The following is an 18,919-nucleotide window of genomic DNA, read 5'->3' on the forward strand; positions in this document are numbered from 1 at the left end:
TGAGGCGGAATTTCCCCTTCCCTCTAAGATGAAGATGACGCTGTTATCATCTTCCTGAGGATCCATAAAAAGAAACAGAATATCAGTTTGTCCTTCTCTTTGCAGCAGTATAAACATTCCACTTTATTCCTATGAATCGAAATTAAATGTTTTTTTAGGTTAGGGAACCTTTTTTTTTATTTTCGTGTAAAAAGACCAGACTAGATGCGTGAGACAAACTTCAGATAAAATAGCATAGTTTTATCTAAAAAAAAACTTCAGAGGATTATTCATCTGATAAAAATCGTTGTAGAATATGCAAAACCCACAAAATAACGAACAGAACAACTAATTAACTAGAAAAAACCTTTTGTCAATAGTAATAAAATTTGGACAAAAAAAAAAACGATAAGAGAAAACGGATAATTGGCACTAAACACACAGCAAAGAACATAAAACGTTGGCAGCATTATACATCCCAAAGTGCTCCACCATTGGATAAGGAATTCCATCATAGACTCAACTCTCCTACCACCTTGTATACACACCATCCAAACACGGGTAAGATTGGGCGAGAGTCCCACGGAAAGCGATATTTGGCAAGAAATACTATACAACGCCCAGATCCTTTTTAACAGAGTAGAAGTTCATCAACCATTCAAAGCCAAAAAAAAAACAGCTTAACACGTTTAGCCAAATAAAGTGTCCACTACTGTTCACACTACTTAAGTTACAATACATTATTACATACCAGAAGCAAGAATGTATTGAAGCCGAATTGACAGACACCAATGACAACAAGATACGTAGAGGACCGTGAAGTCAGCAAGAATCATTTAGGCCTAGCACAGAGCATTTTGCCAATCCCACTTTCCTGGGTATACAAACTAGCAATATTTCTATTAATTCCATTAAAAAAAAGTTTTTTTTTTAATGACAGTAAAGAGTAAGATAAAAAAATAAAACGAAAAAAATTATTCCATATGCGGAGAGGCTACGTTCTCCTCAACCCTCCACTACATACACCAAAATTTGATAGTACTTAAAAATATTTCGTATTCCGAATCAACAGCCCTTGTGTTTTGAGCAGTCGTTCATGAAGAATTATTAGGAAAAAAAAAATAAAAAGAAAAAAAAACTTAGCGAGCACAACTGAGCCCCATCATATAAGGAATAATTACACGTCGCTCTTTACTTTTGTTAATTTAAAAGAACGTTTTACACAAAATATGTTTTTCGAAGAAAAGTAAAGAGCTACTACATTAAACCAAAGATGAGCAGAGATAAAAACAACTTGTTTTTCAAGCGAAAAACTGCCATAATTCACCATAAATAAATAAATGAAACGCAAACGAACAGATTAAAATAGATAAGCGATTCAAGCTAAAAAAGAGCAGAAAGTAAGAACAGTGGGGTAGACACCTCTCGTGCCTTCTAAAACCCAGAACATATTTTGCACTTTACTGAAAACAATCCTTATTTCAAGCTGTGTTTTTATCATAGGCAGCGCAATAGCGCTGCCTAAGTAAAGAACGATGTTGGCACAATGTATTATTTTTTTAGGCCAGGGCACTTCGTATCGAAGGAGTTACCGTAGAAACTTCAAAAAAGGCTCATTCGATTGGAAATCTGAGTGGCTTGTGCCCTTTTTAATAGTCGAAAGTTATTAGAGGGCAACCAGCCCCCCCCCCACGCCCATCATTCCCCAAACCACATCCAATCAAAATTTTGAGATAGCCATTTTGTTCAGCTTAGTTGATTTCCAGATAGAAAACATGTTTTTGAGGAGGACACTACCCTACAAACCTCGGGGCAAGGGTTTTAAGCTATGCCCTGAGGGCATATAAGAACGATGTGGTACAATGTATTATTTATTATTTTTTTTGTTTTCCTTTAGAGCAGGGCGCTTCGTATCGTAGAAGTTGTCGTAGAAACTTCGGAAAGGGCTCATTCAATTGGAAAACAGAATAGCTTGTGGCTTTTTTAAAAGTCAAAAGTGATTGCAAGGCATTTAACACCCCTTCCACTCCCACCATTTCCCGAAACACATCCAATCAAAGTTCAGCGTAGTTGATTTCCAGATAGAAATCATGTTTTTGAGGAGGACACTCCCCCACAGTCTTCAGGGCAAGGGTTGTAAGTTATGCCCTGGAGGCATATAAGATTTTTAAAGAAGGCGTTGTCGTAGAAACTTCAAAAAGGACTCCTTCGATTCGAAATGCAAAGGGCCACTGCCCCTTTTAGTACTCAAATGGGATTGTAGACTAACCCCCCTCTCACGCCGAACATTTTCCCAAGCAAATCCAATCAAAATTTTGAGGTAACCATTTTGTTCAACGTAGTTTTAAGTTCTAGAAATTAGGTCTTTGAGGATGACAACCCCCCCACCCTCAACCCTCAGGGCCAGGGTTGTAAGTTATGCCCTGGAGGTATAATATTTTTTTTATAGAACGCGTTGTCGTAGAAACTTGAAAAAGGGTTCATTCGATTGGAAATTGAAATGGCTAGTGCCCTTTTTAATAGTCGAAAGTAATTGGAAGGCAACAAACACCCCTTCCACGCCCACCATTTCCCCAAACACATTCAATCAAAAATTTTTACACAGCCATTTTGTTTCAAGCAGTTTAAAGTTCAGGAAATTATACCTTTGAGCAGGACACTCCCCCCTCAGTCTTCAGGGAAAGGGTTATAAGTTATGTCCTGGGCGCATATAAGATTTTTATTGAAATCTTTGTCGTAGAAACTTGAAAAAGGGCTCATTCGATAGGAAATTCAAAGGTCTAGTGCCCTTTTTAATAGTCGAAAGTAATTTGAGGGCAACAAAACCCCCTTTTCCCCAAACACATGCAATCACAATTTTTAGATAGCCATTTTGTTCAGCGTTGTTGATTTCCAGATAGAAATTATGTTTTTGAGGACGACACTCCCCCATAGCCCTCAACGCAAGGGGTGTAAGTTATGCCCTGGGGGCATATAAGGTTTTTATAGAACGCGTTGACGTAGAAACTTCAAAAAGGGCTCATTTGATTGGAAATTGAAAGGCCCTAGTGCCTAGTGGCTAGTGCCTTTTTTTAATAGTTGAAAGTAATGGGAGAGCGGCAAATGACCCTCTCACGCCCATCATTTTCCCAAACACATCCAATCAAAATTTTGAGACAGCCATTTTGTTTAACGTAGTTGAAAGTTCTGGAAGTTAGGTCTTAGAGGATTACAACCACCCTCACCGCCCTTAGGGTACGGGTTGTAATTTATGCCCTGGGGGCATATATAGTGTTTATAGAAAGCGTTATCGTAGAAACTAAAAAGGGCTCATTTTATTGGAAAACGAAAGGCCTAGTGCCCTATTTAATAGTCGAAAGTGATCGGAAGGCTTGAAATTTTTATAGTAAAGATCGATGTGGCTATGATGTACGATATTTTGTTGTTGTTGTTGTTTTTGTTGTTTAGACCAGGGCACTTCGTATCGAATGAGTTGTCGTAGGAACTTCGAAAAAGGCTCATTCGATTGAAAACAGAAAGGGCTAATGCCCTTTTTAATAGTCGAAAGTGATTGGAGGAAAACTAATCCTCCTCCCACGCCCACCCACCCAATTGCCTTTATGTTTAAAAACAAAATGTTTCCTTAAGATTAAATCAAAATGCGTTGTGTTAATGCTAATCACCAAAAAGCCATCTCAGCAGTATCCCAAGCACGATTGAGGGTATTATGATTAAACTTTCGAGGCTACTTCTGCTCTTAAAATTTAACCAAGTCAAAATAGCGTCAGTGTATCCAAGCTATCAAAGAAAGTAAGCAGATTTTTTTGCAAATGGTATTAAGTTTTCCATTTCAGGTCAACTAGAAAAGGTATAAAACGTAATTAAACACTACTATTTGTTTCCAGATTTTTAAAAGGGTGTATGTTGTTAAAAATTGCTGAAAATTTTTCTCTAGGGTAAGTTATCCCCTGGGGGCATATAAGGTTTTTGTAGAACGCGTTGTCGAAGAAACTTCAAAAAGGGCTCATTCAATTGGAAATCGAAATGGCTAGTGCCCTTTTTAATAGTCAAACGCAATTGAAAGGCAACTAACACCCCTTCCACGCCCACTATTTCCCAACACATTCAATCAAAATTTTGAGATAGCATTTTGTTCCACACAGTTTAAAGTTCAGGAAATTATACCTTTGATCAGGACAATCCCCCCACAGTCTTCAGGGCAAGGATTATAAAATCTGCCCTGGGCGCATATAAGTTTTTATGGAAATCTTTGTCGCAGAAACTTGAAAAAGGGCTCATTCGTATGGAAATTCAAAGGTCTAGCGCACCAATTAAAAGTTGGAAATGATTTAAGGGCAACTAACCACTCTCTCTTACCCACCTTTTCCCCAAACACACTCAATCAAAATTTTTAGATAGCTATTTTGTTCAGCGTTGTTGATTTCCACATGGAAATTATGTTTTTGAGGAGGACAATCCCCCACAGCCCTCAGGGCAGGGGTTGTAAGTTATGCCCTGGGGGCATATAAGGTTTTTATAGAACGCGTTGTCGTAGAAATTTCAAGAAGGGCTCATTGGATTGGGAATTGAAATGGCTAGTGCCCTTTTCAATAGTCGAAAGTGATTGGAAGGCAACTAACATCCCTTCCACGCCCACCATTTCCCCAAAGGGAATGATGGACGCGGGGGGGGGGACTATTAAAAAGGGCACTAAAACTCTCAATTTCCAATCGAGTGAGCCCCTTTTGAAGTTTCTACGATGACCCCTTCCATATGAAGTGCCCTGCTTTAAAGGCGAAAAAAAATCATTCATAGTACATTGTGCCAACATCGTTCTTATATGCCCTCAGGGCATAACTTAAAACCCTTGCCCCGAGGGTTGTGGGGGAGTGTCCTCCTTAAAAATATATCTGGATTATTTCTGGAATTTTCTATCTGGAAATAAACTACGCTGAACAAAATGGCTATCTCAAAATTTTGATTGGATGTGTTTGGGGGAATGATGGGCGTAGGAGAGATGGGCTTGTTGCCCTCCAATCACTTTCGACTATTAAAAAGGGCACTAGCCACTCCAATTTCCAATCGAATGAGCCCTTTTCGAAGTTTCTACTTTCGATACGAAGTGCCTGACTGAAGAACAAAAAAAAAAAACACACATTGTGCCCAATTCGTTCTTTACTTAGGCAGCGCTAGCGCGCTGCCTATGATTGTATGTACATAGTACCTTTTGATTTAGAATAACATACCCCGAAACATTCTCCGAAATTTCACATTAATCCCCTTAGCTTTTTCGGACAACCCAAAATCAAAGATTTCTCCTTTTCCTAATGACAAATCCTGCATGTAAAAAATGGGCAAACCGCATAATTTACAATTTTTGCCCCGGGACTATGGAGGGATGACATCCCTGGAAGTATAGCTATTAGACATTTTCACAAGTTTAAACAAAATGACTATTCCAAAATTTCGATCGGCATTAAGTAGAGGGGGCACGTAAAAACAGCAAGGAGAGAGGGAAGGCTGGTGTCCCTCAAATCTCTCTCCAACGTCTCGTCAATATACCTTGAAATTTTCAACTTAATACCCTCAGTCGTTCTTAGATATTACTGATATTCCCTTTTCACAACCAGCAAACACATAGTCTGTTTTGATTGTGTTTGGCATCCCTCTCAACATTTTCTTAAAGTTCCACCTTAATACCCTAAGCCTTTTCGGAGACCCAGGACAAAAAATGCTCTCTTTTCCTGTAAAAATCCTTATATCAGAGGCAATGCTATAGTGTTGTTTATAGTAAAGGCCATACGGCTCCAAGGTTTTTCTTTCTTTTTTTCCATAGATACTTCATATGGAAGGGGTCGTCGAATAAACTTCAACAGGGGCTCATACCATTGGAAACCAGAAGTTCTAGTGCCCTTTTTAAGAGTCAAAAGGGATCGGAGGTCAACTAGCCCCCCCCCCCTCTCCACGCTCTTTTTCCCCCAAATACATCCGATAAAAAATTTGAGATAGCGATTTTGTTAAAAATAGTTCGAAGATCATATAACGAAAACTCTGGGGTCGACACAACCACCCAGGGCCCAAGGACTGACGTTGTAAGTTATGCCCTGGGAGCATATATGGTTCTTATAGAAGGGATGCTCGTATAAACTTCAGAGAGGGCTCATTTGATTGGAAATTGAAAGTTCTAAGTTCACTTTTCAAGAGTCAAAAGAGATCAAAGGACAACTAGCCCCCCATGCCCTTTTTCGCAAAATCTATCCGATAAAAATTTTGAGATAGCCATGTTGTTAAAGATAGTTCAAACATACAATAATAAAAAAATCTGGAGTCGACAAAAACTTCCCAGAATCCCGAGGCAGGCGTTGTCAGTTATGCCCAGGGGGTATACGATATATGGTTCTTATAGAAGGGATGCTCGTATAAGCTTCAGAGAGGGCTTATTTGATTGGAAATTGAAAGTTCTAGCTCACTTTTTAACAGTCAAAAGAGATCAGAGGGCAACTAGCCTCCCCCCCACGCTCTTCGTTCCCCAAACCCATCCGATAAAAATTTTGAGATAGCCATTTTGTTAAAAATAGTTTGAAAATAAGATAATAAAAACTCCGGAGTCGACAAAAAACCCCAAAGCCCAGGTGCAAGTGTTTTAAGTATGCCCCGAGGGCATACAAGGTCCTTATGTAAAGGGAGGTCGTATACACTTCAGAGGTGGCTCATTTGATTGGAAATTGAAAGTTTACTTTTTTATGAGTCAAAAGGGATCGGAGGGTATTTACCCCCCCCCCACACACACACTATTTTCTGCAAATGCATCCGATCAAAATTTTGAGATTGCCAGTTTGTTTGAAATAGTCCAGTGATCAGACAACAAAACATCGGGGTCAACATACCCCCCCCCCCTAGAGCCCGGAGGAAGGGTTGTAATTTATGCCCTGGGACATATAAAGTTCGTATGGAAAAATTGGTCGAATAAACCTCGGAGGGGACTCAAATGATCTGAAATTGAAAGTTTTAATTCCCTTTCTAAGAATCAAAAGTGATCAGATTGCAACTAGCACCCCCCCCCCGCTAACCCTCTTTTCCTTAAATGCGTCCGATTGAATTTTTTATATAGCCATGTTGTCCGAAATAGACCAAAGATCATATAACAAAGACTCGAAGGATAACACAGCCCCCCAAAACCTGGGGGCAAGTTTTTAAATTATGCCCCGGAGGCAGATAAGGTTTTTCAACTTTTGAGGAAGTTCATTTGATCGGAAATAGAAATTTATTGTGCCCTTTTTAAGAACTGAAAATGGTCAAAAAGTAACAATCCCCCAGCCCTCCCTTGTCCCCCCCCCCCAAATACATCTTATAAAAATTTTGAAACAACCATTTTGTTCAAAATAGTCCTGAACTCAAATTGCTATAACTTAGGTGTTGATAAATCCTCCAAAGCCCCCAGGGAAAGGATTGTAACTTATGTAAGTTGCCCATTATTAGAATATAAGTTTTTATGGAAGGGGTAGTCGTATTAACTTTGGAGGGGGCTCATTTGATCGGCTATTAAAACTTTTTTTTCTTTTTTAAGAGCCAAAAGTGGTCAATGGGCTATTAGCCCACGCCCCACTTTCCCAAAAGGCATCCGGTCAAAATTTTAAGATAGCCATTTTATTAAAAGTAGTTTAAAGTCTAAATAAATATGATTCCGGGTTTGACCCCTCCCCCAGCACCAAGGAAATGGCTCTGAGTTACGGAAATTACTTATTGTTACTTTGTTTACTTTGATACCTTGTTTACTTAGATGCTTTCTTTACTTTGATACTCTGGTACTTTGATACTAGTTTTGATACTTTGCTGAAAGTTTGATGTTGTAAAAAAAAAATTAATTTTGAAGAAAGGCATTTCTAAAAACTGGAAAAGTTTTTTGCAATCAAAAGCGAAGAAAAATTACTTTAAAAAACACTTTTCGAAAAAGAAGTTTTAAAAGAAAAGTAAAGGCCATATTAAACTTAAGATCAGCAGATACAAATACCTGTCCAACTTCAAACTAGAAACGACAAGAAATTACTATTAAAGTATAAATGAAAGCCAAAACGAACAGAAATTAAATAAACAATCATAGCAAAAAAACATACAAGTTCTAATATAAATGTATAAATCACAAGAAATCACTATTAAAGAATAAATGAAACCCAAAACGAACAGAAATTAAACAAACATTCATAGCAAACAAACATAAAAAAGGTTCTATTACAAATAAGTAAATAAATCTTAAAACGAGTGAAACTTAAATTGAATATGCAAATCAAGATTGAAACGAATACAAATCACAACAAACAAGAGTTTGGATTTTGCCTCCTTCTCTCACTATAAAAGTCTAAAACCTACTGCGTCATTGGTGCTTTAATGAAAACTATATGTGTCTTGAACAGTCTTGGAAAGTACAAATAAAATCAAACTGAATATTTGATATATAACGATATCAATTGTTGAAAGATAATCAGTTCAAGATTTTATTTCTTTGTAATTTTTTTTTCATTTTCAATGCTGTAATAACCGGAGAAGAAAATGTTCCTAATATAATTCGTTTTTAGTGAAGCACCGGTGACGAAGTAGGCTTTAGACTTTTATAGCTAAGGAAGGGGGCAGTATTCAAACTCTTGTTTGCAGTGAAACTATATTTGTTTTGAATAGTCTTGGGACTAAATATCAAAATTAAAATAAATTTTAGATATACACTGACATTATTTATTGAAAGCTCTACAGTTCGATCTTTGATTCTAATCTAATTTTTATGTTTTTTCATTATTATAATAAGTACAAAAGAAAATATTTGTAATATAATTTGTTTTCAGTAAAGCGCTAATGACACAGTAGGTTTTATACTTTTACAGTGAGAGAAGGAGGACTCAAACTCTTGGTTGCAGTGATTTGTGTTCGTTTCAAGCTTGATTTGCATATTCAATTTAAGCTATAGCTGTTTTAAGATTTATTAACTCATTTATATTAGTTCCTGTTGTTTCTTTCTTTTCTATGATTGCTTATTTAATTTATGTTTGTTCTGGGTTTCATTTATTCTTTAATAGTAATTTCTTGTATTTTATTCATTTATATTAGTACTTGTTGTATGTTTTTTTCCTCTGATTATTTATTTAATTTCTGCTCGTTTTGAGTTTCATTTATTCTTTAATAGTAATTTCTTGTCGTTTCTAGTTTGAATTTTAACAGGTATTTGTATCTGCTAATCTGAATTTTTGATATGGCCTTTACTTTTCTTTGAAAAACCTCTTTTTCGGAAAGTTTTTTTTTTTAATTAATGTTAGCAACGGGCAAAATGCATAGCTTATAGTCCTTATCCCAGAGGCTGGGGGGGAGGTGTGTCAACCCCGGAAGTATAGTTATTTGATCTTTGAACTAATTTGAACAAAATGGCTGTCTTAAATTTTCATCTGATACATTTGGGGATGAAAGGCGTGGGGGGGGGGAGGGGCTGTTTACCCTTCAATAGCTTTGGACTCTTAAAAAAAAGGAACTAAAACTCTAAATATCTAATCGAATGAGGTCCCTTTAAAGCTTATACGACCACCCCTTCCACCCCTTACATGTTAACAATGGGTAACTTGCTTAATTTACAGTCCTTGCCCTAGGGATTATAGGGAGGGGGTTTGTTAACCCCAGAGGCATAGTTATTTTCCCTTTGACTTATTTTGAAAAAAATGGCTGTCTCAAAACTTTGATCGTAAGCATTTGGGGAAGAATGGCATGGGGGGCTAGTTGCCCTTCGATCACTTATGACCCTTATAAAGGGATCTATAACTTCTGAATTCCATTCAGAAAGGGTCATAGAATGGCCCCCTTCGAACTTTATACGACCACCCCTTCCACAAAAACCTTATATTTTAACAATCGATAACTTGCATAACTTACAGTACTTACCCCTGGGGCTGGAGGAGGGGGTTGTCAAAATCGAACAATAGTTATTTGAAGCCCTTGCCCCAGGGGCTGTGGATAGTTTAGTCAACCCAGAGACATGGTTACTTGACCTTTAGACTGTTTTAAACAAAATGGCTATCTAAAAATTTGTATCATTTGGGGAAATGAGGGCATGGGGGAGGCTAGTTGCCCTCCGACCGATTTTGACTCTTAAAAAGGGCATTAGAATTCCGATTTCCAATCAAATGTGCCCCCTGCAAAGTTTATGAGACTCCCCCTTCCGTTTGAAGTGTTTTGGGGGAAAAAATCGTAAAACATTGAAGCCTTATGGCTCTTTACTATAGGAAACGCTATAGCGTTGCCTTTCTCAGACTAATGGCAAGGGTCTTTTGAAAATCACTAGTAGAGCGACCCACAAATTTTAATAGTTTGAAAATCTTTCTCAAGTTAAAAAATAAATAAATAAATGAAAAAATGGACAAATATCCGTTTTTTATGAAAATCTGACAAAATTCCACAGACCGGCACGATTAGTTTTCCGAGAGTTGGACAAAAATCTGATAATGTCAAAAAATCCGAAACATTGGAAGCACCGGGAGCCAAGGCATTAAAGCATGGCATTACTACCTCTGAAGCTGGAAAGCTTAATACAAACTTTTCGATAATATTAGATCAATGGACTATCTCAGAGTTTTCAGTTTATAGCAACTTGTTCCTCCTTGGGGCCCAATTGTAGTTTTGTGCAACAGTATAGCAAAAAACGACATTCTGCGGCCACAATCTTTTTTGATACCCAAAAAGACAACAAGAACTTTTAATTTCCGTTCGCCTGGGCCTTGTCCAGATATTTCAGGACTTCTGTTTTGGTACAATCACCCCTGTCGAAAAACGAAACAAACAAACAAATCAACACGCATCCACGATCCTCCTTCTCGAAAAAAAAAAGAATCCAAGATTTTCAATGGTTGTATCATTGATATGTACATCCAGACCACCTAGAAAAGTAATTTTGAACGACCTTACAGAACAAATAATATAGAAATGACGAGAAGAAAATGGTACCTTTAGAAGACCACAGCTTGGTAAACAATATTGACAACGCAGGCTTGGTATGTTAAGAGTAAAACAAAAGAATGAATTTTTCAGAGAAACTGTTTCATGAGAAAATTTCAGCTATTCCTCTTGGAACCTTTGTTTTTTGGCCACAGCAAAAAGTTTTCCAAGTCCGTAAAACTATGTTTTTGCCCTATCTATAAAAAAAGTGTCTTTTTTTTCTACCGAACTAGATATTCCTAACTTAGATACTAAACTGTACTGTATTAAAATTTCAGCTCAATCAGACAAAAAGAAATTTTTCCTCCAGAGAGGGGACCTGAAAAATTTGGTTAATTCCGATGTAAAGTATTTGGAATATAAATTCAAGAAGCCTTTCCGGATGTCTCATTTCCTAGAGATTTGGCCATTTATGTGTCAACCAGAGTGGTCTAGGGGGGGCTCTTGGGACTAAAGCTAGTCATGGGACAGGGGTCGTTCCCAGGCACGGTCGAACAACGTTTACATCAGCCAATATAAAAGGGCATACAAATAAAGAACTAAACAGAGGTTTACTAGAAATTTTTTTTGCCGCACCAGCAAAATTGAAAGATATTAATTACTAAGGTTTAGACCACGAACACATAGGCAAACTTCAAAGAGAAGACGCCACATTAAAAACTTTAATTGAATACCTTGAGGTGATAGGAAAGAGGTCAAAGGCCTGTATAGCTACCCAGGGAAAGGGAGCTGATTTTGATGTCCTGCGAGATAAGGTTGATGCCTCGCGGGATGGTTTTGATGCACTGCGAGATGGTATTGATGCCTCGCAGGGCGGTTTGGCTACCCAAGGAAAGGGAGCTGGTTTTAATGTCCCGCGAGATGAGGTTGATGCCTCGCGGGATGGTTTTGTTGCACTACTAGATGGTATTGATCCCTCGCAGGGCAGTTGAGCTACCCAGGAACTGGGAGCTGGTTTTAATGTCTCGCAAGATGAGATTGATGCCTCGCGGGAGGGTTTTGTTGCACTACGAGATGGTATTGATCCCTCGCAGGGCGGTTTGGCTACCCATGGAAAGAGAGCTGGTTTCAATGTCTCGGGAGATGAGGTGGATGCCTCGTGAGATGGTTTTATCGCATTGCGAGACGGTACTGATGCCTCGCAGGGCGGTTTGGCTAACCAAGGAAAGGGAGCTGGTTTTGAGGTCCCGTGGGATGATTTGATGCCTCGCGGGATGATTTTAATGCGTAGCGCGAATAGTCATGTAGAGATATCAACAGTAGTACTGCCATTTGTCGAACCACAAGTTAGTAGAGCAAAACCAAATAGGACAAAACCGAGGCACTGCATTGGTTGACATATCTATTCCATCATTTATAAGTTTATGCAATTTCGTTTATTTGTCGCTGGTACTCCCAGGATTCATCAGTCTTTCTCGGTCCTTCCTTTTGCCCTAATCCGAAGCTTATACATAATCCCAACTTTCCTTGTCCTCATCAAATTCAGGGGTATAGGGAACAAGTCTATTTTAAAGTATACAGATAAAAATGAAGTGTTAAAATATCCAGTTTCCGACTACTGTTGTTAGTGTGGTTCGCTTATACTATGTAAGTTTTTACTTAGGCAAGTATTGTGTAGTGTTTGTATTATGTAATTGTTTACTAGTTTATACTGCAGAATGTTAGTAGGCGAGGAGTGAGTAATTTGGAAAGGGAATGTTTAGAATTCAAATAGAGTTTGAGGGTTTAATTAGAAGAAAATACTCCAAATTTGGAAAGTTTAAATAAAAAAAGGAGGGAGAATCTGTAAAGCATTTGAAACATAAATTCGAGAAGCCTTTTTCCGGATGTCTCATTTCCTAGATATTTGGCCATTTATGTGTCAACGAGAGTGGTCCAGGGGGGGGGGGCTCTTAGGAATAAAGCTAGTCTTGGGAAAGGGCACGTTCCCAGGCGTGGTTGAACAACCAATAGCTGTAACTTCCGTTCCAGAAAAGTTATGCTCTTGGTACGCTTCTAAAAGCAGTCCATCTTTTGCCTTCGTCGTAGTTAGTTGTTCTTGTGCTACCTTATTTTCTCTGTGTGTATTCTCACGTTATTTGATAAAGACCATATACCGACGTTTACTGACTATCTTCGAGTTTACGTAAACCGTTACATCAGCCAATATGAAAGGACATACAAATAAAGAACTAAAAAGAGATTTACACCGAAAAACTTTTTTTAATTGGGCTTAAGATTAATGGGATGTAGTAATAAGAGGATGTCAAACCACAAAAAAAAAAAAAAAAAAAAAAAAAAAAAAAAAAAAAAAAAACACTTTATATAGCCTCAATAAAACATTAAAGGTCTCAGACATAATTTTTTTTTCAAAATTATCATGCTTTCATTACAAAAAGTGAATACCAAACTGTCTTTCGACTACCCCTCACCAGATTCTAAACTAGAGCGTAATTTCAGCGTCATTGAAGGCTTTTAATTTAACTTTCCATGAAATTTCAGGTCCACTTTCAAAAGATTTGTACGATGATCGAGCTGAAATTTCAGTACGATACAGTCTCTAGTTAAAATATGCCATGAAGGCAAAAATATCTAAATTTTGTTGGGAGATATAGGCCAGAAACAAAGTTTTTAGGAAATCGGACGATTATTCTGTTACACTGAAAGGAGTCTGAAAAGCCATTGTTTAAGTAAAAGAAATATAATTTACTTACCGAAACTTTTTTTTTGCTGTTTTCTCCTGGCCTCTAGCTGTTTTTGCTGTGCTCTTTGCAGAGTCTTTTCTGATAATATATGACGAAGTTGCACATACTTCAGGGAAAGTTTCAGATGGCGTTTAGAGCGCTCAAGTAGCAGCCTGAGCGTCGTCCAATTATAGCTTGATTTGTGAATTACGATGTACCGAAGTAGCTGATTTATACGAACTGAATTCATCTCGTCTGACAGTGGCGCCATTTATTTTCATTAACTTAAGGCTCTTTCGACTGTTGAGAAAGCCGCCAGATGTCAATCCAAGTCAACAGCGATCCAAGCGTAGCCACAGAGGGAAAAGAGGAGGCCAAAGAAATAAAAATTGTGCTATCCCTGTTCTCGTTTCTAACAACAGAGCGAGGTCTCTCAGTACAGCAAGGGAACGTATTCTGACAGTAGTTAACTGCATCCCTCCTAGTGAAATCCCTCCTTCACTTCGTCCGTGGTACGCTGACCCAGTATCGTCACTGTCAAGTACCCCACCCCCCCTAACACCTGAGTATTTCTTGTCGAAGTGCAGACTTCCCAATATCCTAGTATGTAATGCCCGATCACTAAACAATAAAACCGACGAACTTGAAGTAGTTCTCAAACAGACGAGTTCCCCCATTGCTGTTATCACAGAATGTTGGGATATTAATGATGAAACCGGGCATATCAAGGGGTACAAGTGTTTTTTTAATACGAGACGCGACCGAGGGATTAACCGACGAGGCGGTGGGGTCGGACTGTACTTTCGGGAAGACTTACCTTGTAAATTACTAAGTCAGCCCAGTGAATCATGCCATGAAGTAATTTGGGTCGAATGCAAACCAAAGCGCCTTTCAAAGCGATATTCGTGCTTGGTTGTAGCTGCAGTTTACTACCCCGAAAGTGCAAAGAACAGAAAAGAACTGATCCAGTATATCCAAAACTGCACTGATGACCTACGCCGCAAACACGCAGCGCCTGCTTTTGTAATCGCTGGTGATTTCAATCAGACTAATAAGGCATGGGTCTCCAGCATGCTTGACCTCAAGCAAGTTGTCTCAATCCCTACTCACGTCAGTGGTAGTATATTAGATCTTATTTTCACGAACATTCCCGATTATTACGAAGTACCCTTCTCTCTCGGTCCTTTGCATAACTCTGACCATAACACACTTCTTTGGAAGGCCAAAGTTGGCCTTCCAGCACCACGTAAAGTAAAAATTACCACTCGACCTATGACTAAAGAGGCAATTCGTTCCTTTGGACAGTGGATTGGGACGTTTGACTTTGATGAGATTTGCTCTATGACAGATATCGACCAGAAAGTTGATACTTTCAACTCTTTGCTGTCATGTAAATATCACGAACATGTCCCTGAGAAAAAAATAACTGTTAGTGATACTGACAAACCTTGGGTAACACCCGATCTAAAGAAGCTTATCTTAACTCGCTGCCAGTTACATCGCAGTGGGGATATTGTTCAAGCAAACAAACTTCGTAACCGCATTGTTAAACTGTTACGAGCAGCGCAGAAAAGGTACGTTCATGACAAAGTCTCGCCTCTCCTTCAGGGTGAGCCCCGTAGGTGGCACTCTGAAGTCAAGCGTCTTACCGGTAAACGTACCACCAGTGAAATTAAGATACAGAAAGACGACAAAACGCTGATAAAATCAGCCGAAGTGAACGCCTTTTTCACTTCAATCTGTACTACTCACCCGTCCTTCACCGAAGCCGAAATCGAAGCCCTCATTGCTGACGTCTCTGAAGACACAATCGTTGAAGTATCCGAGTTCGCGGTGTATAAAGAACTTCAAAAGTTAAAAAGCAACTGTGCTTCTTACCCAGGAGAATTGCCAGTTAAACTTTTAAGAGAATATTCTATGTTTTTAGCAAAACCACTCTCATCAGTGATCAATCAGTCTTTCAAGGAGCACAAATTCCCGAGTGCTTGGAAAAAAGCCTACGTCCGCGTCTTACCTAAAGTCAAAGACCCGAAGTCCTGCAATCAGCTTCGTCCGATTTCTATTACGCCTAATATGGCTAAAGTGACTGAATCTTTTATTTATAGAGAGCTCCTAGCCCAAGTTCAGCCAGCCCTAGATCCGTTTCAGTACGGCTGCTTGAAAGGGAGTAGTACGACGCATTATCTAGTACGTCTCTACCACCTGATTACCGAGTGGTTGGACAAAGGCAGTAGCCTCGTTGACCTGCTTTTAGTCGACTATCGTAAGGCTTTTGACTTGATCCGCCACTATACAGCAGCAAATAACCTCAAAAAGATGGGCGCTAGGAAGCATATTTTGCTCTTAGTTGTTGACTTCCTGCGTAACCGCTGTCAGTGTGTCTATGCTCTCTTCCCTAGTGACTTAAACTCTGAGTGGGCTGAACTAACGTGTGGCGCACCACAAGGCACTAAGCTGGCAGCTCTTTTGTTTTTAGCGGTAATTAACTACATTATCCTCGAGTTTGAAGACCGATTCAAATACGGTGACGATCTCTCCCTACTTCTGAAATATCTTGCTGAAAAGTCAGACGTTTATCCCCAGTTCAGCAGTGAGATCAGGAACTCCTTTCTCGAGGCGTGTAGCATTAACGACCTCCAGCTTAATATGAATAAAACAAAAGTCATGAGGTTTAATCCTCTTAAGCGTGACCTCTCATGCCCGGATCCTTGGTACCCTACTACCTCAACCTCAGTGATTCTCGGGGTTACTTTCAGTGACGACTGTTCATTTAGCGCGCACATCGCCGGTCTTGTGAAAAAAGGTAGTTGCGCATTACAGTCGCTAATTACCATGCGCCGATTGGGTTTCTTACAAAGTCAGCTGAAGACGGTTTACGTCACGTATGTGCGCCCAATCCTTGAATATGCGTGTCCTGTGTGGGGCCCTCAGGCTCATAATATTGAACACCAAAGTGAAGATCTGGAAGCCATTCAAAAACGGGCAGTGAAAGTGATACTAGGCCCGAGATACAACTCTTATGAGGCTGCCCTTAGTACCTTGCGACTGCCAACGTTGCGTGATAGGCGCTTACAGTTAATGTGCAATTTTGGGCAGTCCCTTCTTTCGTCCCAGAAACACCGTTCGTTGCTTCCCCCACCTGCACCTATCACCGCCAACACCCGCCATAAAAATCAACTAGTGCCGCCAAAGTGTCGAACAACCCGTCACAGCAATTCTTTCGTGCCTTTTTTTGTCAGTTATTTAAACCGCCAGTGACCAGTTTTATGCAATGTACTAAACAGCGCCATTTAGTCGGGGCTTCGGCCACGGCTACGATAGTTGTTTATAAATAAATGAGTCTATGAGTCTATGAGTCTATAAGTTGGACGTAGGACCTATATTTAGTGACCTAAATGGAAACATTAAGAACGAGCAGAAATTAATCAAAAACAAATCAAGTTTATCCGACGGGAATAATGTACGAAGGTGAAAGTTTTCTCCTTAAGTACAGAGATTTTCAAGCTATGATGTAAACTTCGGCGGGTAATCTACAATTTTCTATAATGATTATGATTTTTTTATAATGTTAACCCATAATTTTAAGTCCGTTTTAGTTTTCAACTTTTGCTCTTTACTTCCGTCAGAAACTTTTTTTTAAATTTAATTTTAAGTAAAAGAGCTAAGGAGAATTTGAACTGACATTCGACTTCAACTAGTTTATATAACTATCCGACATGATGTGGTGTCATTTGTCAATACCACTCTCAAACCAACTTGACACATTACCAACTGGCTAAACTTGTGTTCGCAATGCGGTCAGAGATACAAAAATTCGTTTAATCCGCTGAAAAAAAAAAAAAAAAAAAAAAAAAAACAGCTATGCTGGACTTGGCCAACATTAATACTGAACCTTCCCCTTACCAGTAAGAACTTTGTTGAAAGAGCCTGCAGCAACACACAGGTAATGCAGCGCATGCCTAAAGTTGAACGTTTTTCCGCTGCCAGATCTTCCAGTAAAAACTAAGGATTGATCACATCGTGTTGATAGCATCTGTCTGTAGGCACTTTGAGTCACGGAATAAATGTGTGGAGGCATGTCTTCTGGCTTACAACCACGAAAGAGATGAATCATCTAGAGAATAAAAACAAGTCATTGACCCATACTATCTAGACAAATTTTCATTTTTCGAATGGTAAGCTTTGGCATCTTATTTTCACTGAATAAGTAGATCAGCAAAACAACTGTTAAAAAAAAGTACCCACCATGGGTGTTTTTATTCTTCAGTTGTCCAACGTTACAACCAAAATCTCTGGATGTATCCAAGTAACGACAAGAAAGGCATAACCAGCTGATCTTAACCTTGTCTCTCTATGAGATTCTAAAAATTTGTTTTTCCTCATGAAAAACATTTTTCTAAAAGTTTTAGGGTTTTCAAAAGTAAGAAGAGGAGATAAAACAGACATTTATGAAAATGAGTAACGCCCGACGCCTAAGTAGTACGATATCCTAAAAAAAAAAAAAAAAAAAAAAAAAAAAAAAAAAAAAAAAAAAAATCATTTTTGCCAACTATGTAACTCTATCGATACCCACTGTATAATCTACGAACATGTCCACCAAGTTAGGCCACAGAGCAAAATATTGCCTATATGACATTAACACACTGAAGAGTACTCAGACTTGAACCCAGGGGCGAAGCTCCAGCATTTTTATTGGGCGGGGGGGGGGCAAATAGGATCCATGTCGGGATAGTCAAATGGCATGGGCTATATGATAATTTTTTCTCTAAATTATTGGGAGGGAGGGGGAAACTGTCCCCCTTACCCCCCCTCCAAACCACACCCCTGGTAGCATCTGCTTAATATAGTGCCTTATTATTATTATTTAAAGAGAGTCTCCTGGAGACACACAGGTGGATTTACGTATGCGCCTTAGTCATACACATTTTATCCTTCTTTCCTTTTTTGTTGATAAGTTAACTTTTGAAAAGATAAATATAGTAAAAGTCAAGATTTTTTAGGCATAATAGAGGATAGAAAACTAATCCAGACTGAACGAACATATTAGATATTTTCCATTGACAAACCAGGTTCTTAAAAAATTGATAATTATTAGTGGAACAAAGAAGTTTATAAAACTGGATTGCCGGTTTGAAACTTCTGGAATAATGAAGTTTATCAGCCCAATCCTCAACTGGGTAAAATCAAGAATCCAAATCCACAATCTTCTTTTCGAGCGAAGTTGTCGAATCCGCATATAGAAAATGAACACACGATCTCCATCATTAGTGCAACGGTATTTTCACAATCAGGATTATCAGCAAGATAGCAAATTTATAATACAGATTGCGGTT

At 38.7% G+C, this 18,919-nt stretch overlaps 1 protein-coding gene across 3 annotated transcripts in view; it reads right to left on the reverse strand.

Annotated features, from left to right (window-relative positions):
* Nucleotides 1–18,919, reverse strand: part of Mhcl (Myosin heavy chain-like) — a 363,403-nt gene that overhangs the window by 191,476 nt on the left and 153,008 nt on the right. For all 3 annotated transcript variants that reach the window (XM_089086598.1, XM_089086597.1, XM_089086596.1), the window contains one exon: nt 17,490–17,700. In XM_089086598.1, the coding sequence (XP_088942724.1) occupies nt 17,490–17,700 (211 nt within the window). The remainder of the gene's footprint in view (nt 1–17,489; nt 17,701–18,919) is intronic.

Source organism: Artemia sp. Qi Xiang Cuo, chromosome 3 (assembly GCF_049724085.1).
Source record: "Artemia sp. Qi Xiang Cuo chromosome 3, ASM4972408v1, whole genome shotgun sequence".
In the NCBI taxonomy this organism is placed as follows: Eukaryota; Metazoa; Arthropoda; class Branchiopoda; order Anostraca; family Artemiidae; genus Artemia; species Artemia sp. Qi Xiang Cuo.